The following is an 8,534-nucleotide window of genomic DNA, read 5'->3' as shown; positions in this document are numbered from 1 at the left end:
ACACTTTTGGTACTAGAGGGCAAATCAGCTGGAGGTAAGAGCCTTGCTTCTTGTTGGCTGGTGGATGGAGGATGAGATTGAGTCTCAAGGATCGGAATCCTCTGATGATTCATGCTGGACCAGGGGCGGGGAAGAGGTTGATTTTGTAGCGAGAGGTCATTTAAGATACAGGCTACTGGGGTGGAGACCTGTGTGATGTATGCCAAGGGATCAGGGTAGGGTGGTTGCGTGATGTGTGCCAGGTAGTGGAGGATGAGGGTGAACAGTGATGGCGGTGTGAGGTGCTCGGGGGGAGCAGCTCTGCTGCTTCCTACCTCCCCATTGCTATCCAGATTCTACTCCTGATGAGCCAACCTTTTGCACAAGGGAATCATAGCATACATACATAAGTAGAGGAGGATTGCTTGTGGTATCTGGAGTTGCTGCACTGGCTGTTAATAGTGGCAAATAAATTCATTGTAATTAAATGCCTGAATAGAATGTATCCTGCTTAGTTAACTGCTATCCTGATTCCTTATGTACCGAGTAAGATTCTGCACTCTTTAACAGCAAAATTTGTTGGTGGTTCTGTCCCCATTGGGGGCGAAGCTTGCTGAGATTCATAGCTCAGTATTTTGCATTGTAGAGCCCAAATTATCAATTGGGGTATCACAGGAGATTTGTTCTGCAACTAGCTTTCTGACATTCAGTGAATACCTAAAGGCATGGTTATTTGCCTGGGCCTTTTCATGATTTTCTGACTTGCCTTGACCCTTCCTGGATCCATGCTGATGTCTTAGGTCAAGGCTAGTGCAGTTATTGAGATCTGAGCTCAATGTGTGGCATTGGAGGTGGGGAATGTATTTTGAGTTATTTTTCCTGATTATATAAAACATTGGGCATCAGACATAATTTGTTGTTACAATATATTAGAAATTTGATTGTATCATATTTTATCTGCAGCTCACCTTAAGATTTATGGGATAGAATATCAGATGAACAAATATAAGAAATAAATAAACTTTCCTCCACTTACTGAATCAGCCCTTAAATGGTTATTTAATGTAAATAGTAAGATTAGAATTATCAAAGTTATAGATTTAACTTGTTACTGAAAATTTTGGATTATCAATATGTTTGATTTCATGAGTTCCGTAAGTGACATTTTATTTCATTGATTACTGTGTTAACTGTTTTTAATTATGTCCATTTGTTGTATAAGTACAGCATGTACAAGCTAGTTCATGCTCAGTCCTGACTCTTGAGGAAGCTTATAGCAAACCATGAATTAGGATTTATTGGCCAGTTAAGGCAGTAGTACCTATTGATAGTAAGGATACCACTTTAATCTCCCTTACTGGAAATCAAATATATATATATTTTTTTTCTTGAACAATAAGCAAATTATAGTATTCAATGGACCAATCTACAATAAGCTAGAAATATAAAAGTTTTTTTTAACCATTACAGATTTTAAATTATTTAATTGAAAACTGTTTATGAAATGTGTTTATTACCAAAGATCAGATAAAAGACAAAATGCAAAAAGAAAGCTAGATATAGCAAGTTCACACTTCTAACATAACACTAAAGTACATACTTTTTATACTCTTTTTGTGTTTCAGTATTTTTATTGTTACTCAAGTAAGCTCAAACAGTGCAGTATAGGGATGGGTGAGGTCCAGAGTTTGGGCTAGCACACTGGCAAAGTATAGGTAGCCTTGATAAGCAGTGAGAATTACAAGAACCAATATACACACACAACATATAAACAAGTAAATAATCATTTCTGATACATTTTTCTGATCATCAATTTTCTCAGTTTGTTTTCCTGCTTCCTTTATAGTTTATCTTACAAAAACAGATATTTCAATAAAACAACAATAAATAAGAATGCAGAACTTGGGTTAAAGCCCAGACCTAGAACAGAAACTAAGGAGTTGGCTCCCACCTCATCCTGGGTGCTCTTCCCTGTCTCCCTACCATCTCCAGGTCCCCTGTCTCCTCTCCTTCTTGATCCTGGAATCTCACTCTCCAGTTCAGGTCCTCTCCCTCTTCCTACCAACCCCTGATCCTAGGTCCTCCTTCTGTCTGATCCTGAGACACCAGGTTATCTCCTTCCATTTCAATGGCCCCCAAACCACGGCCTCTCTCTCTAACCCAGGTATTCTCCCCTCCTTCACCCTTGTCTCCTGATTTCAGGTCCTTTTTCTCCTCCTCAATCCAAGCCAGTCCTTCCTTTTTCTAGCCCCACCTGATCAAATTCCTTCCCCCTCCTCCCTATCCCAGGTCCTCTCCCTCGCCCATTTGTCTCCCACATTCTTCCCGGGTCCTTTCCTTTCTAAGCCCCCTGATTCCATCCTGTTCTCATCCTCCTACTCCTAAATACCACCAATCCCTGGTCTTTGATGCTTCCAGCCTGCAGTCTCTAGTTCTTGAGTGTTCCCCACCTCCCCAATCCCCAGTTCTTCAAACTATATTTATGTCAGTCTCCAGTCCTACCTTCCTCATCTTCAAGCATTCTCTAATTTTCTGTAGTGTGATGCCAGTGTCGCTTAATACACTCTTCTCACAGTATGAAACACACTGCAAGTACCACAAGACTATGGGGCTGTGCACAGTTCCTATTGCAAATCTAGTTTTCCCAGTAAGGGGCTGACAGCAGGTGAATATGAAAGGGCAGAGCACCACTCCACTCTTGCTGGGCACCAGCTGCAAGTGCTGGGTATCTGGGAAAGGACCGACCACCCAAGGAAGAGGAGAAAGAAGGCCAGGTCTGGGATCTCTTTCAGCTCTGGATCGGCAGGCCCCATAACGAATCATTGGCTAAGGCACTGGGGTCCCAACCAATAGCCTTGCTTGTCCCACTTATTACCCTGAGAACATGAATCTTATGTCTATGAATGGCACTGAGTTTTAGCAATACATTCAGTTTATTTTGTTGCTTGAGCCCAACGCAACTTTTAATTTCTGATGGAATGCATTCACTCGTTCTTGCTGAGCTGGCCAAGACAAAATGCAGTGTGATTTAACCATTCCTCTTCGCAAGTAGGTCTGGTTCAGTTTATAATCCGGAATATCTTCCAAGAAGATAAGGATAATGGAATCCTGACTTTGTTCAATAGCTTGCTGTACAGCATGGTGCACCTTGAACCTTAAACAAAGACATAATGAATAATTAGCAATGCTACTTGGGAATGGTACCTTGCAAAGAGATTTGTGAGGCAGGGCCAGATTATAAGAAGATGAAGCCCATAGGCAAAGGACCAAGGGTGCTGGATTTTTGCCCCTCAGAAATCAGGGATACCCAGTTTTGGGGGGTTTTCACACTATGGCACCTTGGGCACATGCCTGTGTTGCTGATACATAAAGCCAGCCCTGCAGTGAGGTATAGCCTAAAAAACGATGCATGTTCTGATTTTATAGGCTCATGTAAGCCATGTTGCTGTTTTAAACAAGAACCCCCAAATGACCTTTCTCCAGCTGAAGCACACATAATATGGTATGTTCTTCTCTACATTTTAATTCCATTGTTATATTAGGCCTTTTTACAAGCTAATTTAATGCATGTGCAAAAGCACTGGGGATGTTGCAATTCATTATTTCTTCCATCGTTAATATTATCAAGGTCAGCATACCCCGCCCCCTTACATAATTTACCTGCATAAAAAGAGGTAGGGCTAGAGATAGTCCAAGGGATTGGTAAAAACAAAAACAAACTTTTCCCAGTCAGTGCTGTCCTACTAAATTTGAGAGGGTAAGTATGGTCATGGAGAAGGTCTGTCCTAAAGTTATTTGGATATATTCTGCGAGGGATTTTATCCGAATAACTTACCCACTCTTCAGCTCTTAATATGGACACCTTTTCATTGTATTTCTTGAGCTTTATATTTGATTGGATGAAAAAGAGACCATTCTATTAAACTCAACTTTGGCCAATTATTATTGTTACTATATATGGTGATCAAGAAGAAGGCAAAAACGCTCTACAAAATTTATGCCAGTTTTGTTCCATTGATAAAAATGCATTCTTGACCCCAAGAGTGGATCACGTCAAATCCCTGGTTTATTCCTCTCATGCTTTCCCTCCTTCCTTCCTGTCAGCTGGATTTTTCTGTTTACCTGCTGCAGCTATAAAACAGCAGTAAACCTATACATAGAATTTCAAGACACTGTTACCTCCCATTCCCTTCCTTTTAAAGATTTTTCTGTGTACCACTTGCCATTAACCATTGGCATTTACCTTATCAGCCACTCGCACTAAACAGGTAGTGCAGCAACATTCAGTTAAACTACAAGGATACTGGAAATTTTCATAAAATTGGAGAGAGACAATGATAGAAGGTCTTGACACAGGCTGGAGTCATGTCACTGATGTCGCATTGCCCCTCCCCCAGACGTCATGGCTCCAGCCTCTGTCCTAGAGCTTATGTCTCGTTCTCCCCTCATCCCAATCATATTTTACCCCCATATGTTTGGATGTGTGTTGGGTTTAGGGAGAAATGGGGGATATGCAGAATGAATGAGATGTCTGGTGGGTTGCAGGATGCCTGAGGATGAATGGATGGATTCAGAGGCAGGGCTTGTGAGAAAACATGGGCTCAAGTTTCCAAGTCAACTATCTGTTTCAATACTGTGCGGTTCACTACTACTGTGCTCAGAGAGCCATGAGAGGATAGGCACATGCTGATGCTGATGGCATGTCTGAAGTTTAGCATTTTTAATTTTCTCTAACAAATTTATTTTTACATTTGTAGTTTAGTTTGTTTTAAGCTTTTGTGCTTACATAAGATAAATCAGGGACGGTAACTTTCAAAGGGGTGCACCGGTACACATATACACGGGTGCTGGAGTGAACCCAGGGAAGTGGCAATTTTATAACATGCACGCATATATGCATGTATGTTATAAAATAGCCTAGGCACATATATGTGGGTACACACAGCCTCGGACATCCGGGTATGAACCATTAAGTGGGGGAATTTTATAACAGGCGAACGCCCACCAGTTCATCCACCAGTTCGGCCACTCTAGAGCTAGGTCTTCCCCTACACCTGGTTCTTTAGCCTACATTCCCCTCAGTTACCCAGACTCCTTAAGCCCTCCTCTATAACAGAAGTAAAGTTACACGGCATTGGACCAGGGCACTAGAGATGTGATTCGGCCGAATCTTTTGGTTCGGCCTTTATCGGCCTGCCACAGGAAATTTCATTTTCTAGCGGTTCGGATCGATTTTAATTCGGCTGTCCCCGAAACGATATCCGAAACCCGCCCCGACTCTTCCAATTAAATTAATTAGAACGGGTTTGTGAAAAAAAATAAAATAAAACCAAAAACCCCAAACCCACCCCTTCAAACCCTTCAAATTTAATTAATTGCAACCCCCCCAAAAAACTTGCTGAAGTTCCCTGGTGGTCCAACGGGGGTCCCGGGAACGATCTCCCACTCTCAGGCCGTCAGCTGCCAGTAATCAAAATGGTGCCGATGGCCCTTTGCCCTTACCATGTGACAGACTATCGGTGCCATTGGCTGGCCTCTGCCACATGGTAGGAGCAATGGACGGCCAGCGCCATCTTAAAACATTGGGGGTTGCAAATAATTAAATTTGAAGGGTTGAGGTGGGTTTGGGTATTTTTTTTAATGTGCCCTTTCTCCCCCCCAAAAAAACGATAAGAAAACCACACGCAATTTTGTGAGTTTTCTTATCATTTCGTTGCCCCCTCGAAACACGACGAAATAGGAAATATCGTCTCTATTTCCTATTTCGTTGCAAACGAATGCACATCCCTACTGGGCACATGTCCAGGCGTGTAGGTACTTACACGCACATTTCTTGGCCCTGCTCTGGAACACCCATGCCCCACCCACACCGGCCCCTTTTTCACTCAAAGTGAGATTTTCAAGTATTGGGAGATGTGCGTACATGTGGGTGGCTTTTAAAAACAGGTGGACATGCCCATGTTCTAAATGCGTGCACATCTCCTGATTTTGGTGCAAGTCCAGCTTTTAAAATTTATCTCTACATGTTTATTTTTCAAGTTGAACATGTTATTGTAAAAATAAACTTGCAGGGTGGTAATGAAAAAAAAGAAGCTAACACTGTCTCTCTCTGTATGCTCAAGCAGTGTCTTGTCTTCATCCCCCATTCACAATCTACATCACAAATGGATGCTGTTGCCTATAGGTGATCTGTCACCAGTAGTCTGAAGTTATTCTGCAACCTAAAACTCTAGTGTGTAAAATATTGGTTTGCAATCTGAATGGGCATCTCTGTATTAAAGATCTAATTTCTATAATAGAATATTAATCAATAAAATTAAAATATGAATAAAGCCTGACTATACCTACCTATGACACCATGGATCCTTTAAAAAACGTTGAGTAATGACGAAAATTATCTTCTTGCTCCTTTTCATACTGTCAATGATTCCTTCAAGCTTAGGTAAGCCTGCTTCAAGATCTCGTTCTTCAAAACAAAACCTGACACTAGATTCTTCCAGGGGAATCAAATGTTTAACCACCCAATTCATATCCTTCTTGGCATGAATAATGTAGGCATCATAATCAAACTGCTCTCCCACTTTGTCTATTTCTTTAAAGCCAAGGATTCGATTTTCTAAAATATTCCAGTAAAATACTATCCTCCAGCCCTGAAATCTGACCAAAAGGACAATAAAAATGAAAACCAGAATAACACTAGTATTAATTATAAACAGTGCTCTAAAAGGGGCCATGTCTTTGCAGGCTGAGTTATCAAAAAGCACAATGGAAGTGCCATGATATTTAGGTGGTGTGTTACAAAGATATTTAGAATTTAAGTCAGATATACTTGTGTTTGTCACATTAAGCCAATTAGTAAACCAAGAGATACTTTCACAGGTGCAGTCAAATGGATTATAGCTCATGTCTAGTGTCTTCAGGCTCCTAAAAGCATTCTCAAACACAAGTTTTCCAACAGATGTTATAAGATTCTTATGAAGGTTCAATACATTAAGAGATATTTGATCATCAAATACAGAGTCTGGGAATAAATTCAAAATATTTGATCCTAATCCTAAGTATTTTAATTTAGACAAACCCCTGAAAGCATTTACAGGGATTTCATCCAAGCCATTGGAATCCAAACGTAGTACCTGCATCTTAACCAGATGTTTTAAAAACAAAACAGGTCCTCCAGGATAAACTTTTTTCCAAAGTTGAGCCAAGTTATTGTGCTGTAAATTCAGATTTTCAAGGTTGTGGAGACCATCCAATAAATCTTCTCCTAGATTAGCAAGGTTGTTGTTGCTAAGATCCAAGACTGTCAAATTTTGCAGGGAATGAAACGGAGAAGGAGTGACCTCCAGATTAGTAAGTGTAGTTCTTCTCAAGAACAACTTTCTAAGACTAGGCACAAAAACAAATGAATTCTTTCCTAATGTCACATGCTTGTTGAAGGATAAATAAATCATCTCAATATCATCCAGGCCTTTCAACTCATAGCCTGTAAACTCTTGGTCAATTTCATTAAATCCCATATCCAGCACCTGTAGGGATCTCAACCAGGAAAAGGCTCCTTTTTGTAATCTACTGATTCCACATTTTGTGAGGTTAAGAAAGAGTAAAGAAGAGTTGAAAAGCGATGAAAATGTTTCATTAGTTATTGTTTTTAAATCTGCTGAGCAGTTACACAGGCTCAAATATTTTAGACTTGAGAGGCCTGTAAAAGTATTAGGAGTCATTTTTGAAAAACAATTATCATCCATTTCAAGATTTTCCAAACGTTTTAGCCAATGAAAGGACAAATCGTCAATTTTGGAAAATTTAGAGCTGTTGGTTCCTAGAAGAGATTTTTTCAAATTCAGACTTTTCAAATTTGACAAACCATAAAATGTGAATGGAGTCAAATGGGAAATACGGTTATTCTCCAAGCTTAAATATTCTAAATGTGGAAGCCAGGCAAAAGAGCTATTATCAATCACAGACAAATCATTGCTGGATAGATTTAAAAATGTTAAGTTTGTTGTAGACAATCCAGAAAATGTTTCATTGAAAATACTTTTAAGCTGAATGTTGCTTAGTAGCAAAGTTTGGATTCCTGTTCCAGATAATTCTGAACAGAGCTTTTCTAAGAGGACTGGACCCAGAGGCACCTTCTCCAACAGGAGGCCATGCAGATTTCCAATGGCATGAAAACACCCTGTTTGAAACTAAGGAAAAACAGAGGTTAGATTTACATGACATCACATGTGTGTATCAATCTCACATCAGCTGATCAGATGGGACTGATTAAGAAAATAATTTAATATTTATTGTTTATGGGGCTAACTGAGCAGGAAATCTTTCCCACATGCGTGAAGGAAGGTGATAAAACCCTTCCTTGCTGCAAATTAAAAAAGATTTTAAGCACAATAAATCATTGTACTCCAGTTGATCCACTCTTTAGAATTTGGATCTTTGCTATCACTCATAATACATCCCTGACCAAAAAGGCATTAGGGCTATTGGTCAGGGCTGCTTGCTTAGGTGTTCTCCTCTCTCCTCCAGCAGGCAGTGAGCTCTGGTTGCAAGGTCAT

General features: G+C 40.3%; 1 protein-coding gene across 1 annotated transcript in view; it reads right to left on the bottom strand.

Moving 5' to 3' along the window:
- Nucleotides 1-1,482: 1,482 nt before the first annotated feature.
- TLR3 (toll like receptor 3) overlaps nt 1,483-8,534 on the bottom strand; it is a 71,205-nt gene continuing 64,153 nt past the window's right edge. The window contains exons 5-6 of the mRNA XM_029586939.1: nt 6,328-8,168; nt 1,483-3,133 (exon numbers count right to left, since the gene is read on the bottom strand). Of these exons, the coding sequence (XP_029442799.1) occupies nt 2,908-3,133; nt 6,328-8,168 (2,067 nt within the window). The 3' untranslated portion in view covers nt 1,483-2,907. The remainder of the gene's footprint in view (nt 3,134-6,327; nt 8,169-8,534) is intronic.

The sequence above is a fragment of the Rhinatrema bivittatum genome, chromosome 1 (assembly GCF_901001135.1).
Source record: "Rhinatrema bivittatum chromosome 1, aRhiBiv1.1, whole genome shotgun sequence".
In the NCBI taxonomy this organism is placed as follows: domain Eukaryota; kingdom Metazoa; phylum Chordata; class Amphibia; order Gymnophiona; family Rhinatrematidae; genus Rhinatrema; species Rhinatrema bivittatum.
The sequence above is the reverse complement of the archived record's forward strand: the minus strand, read 5'-3'. Positions and strand labels throughout refer to the sequence as shown.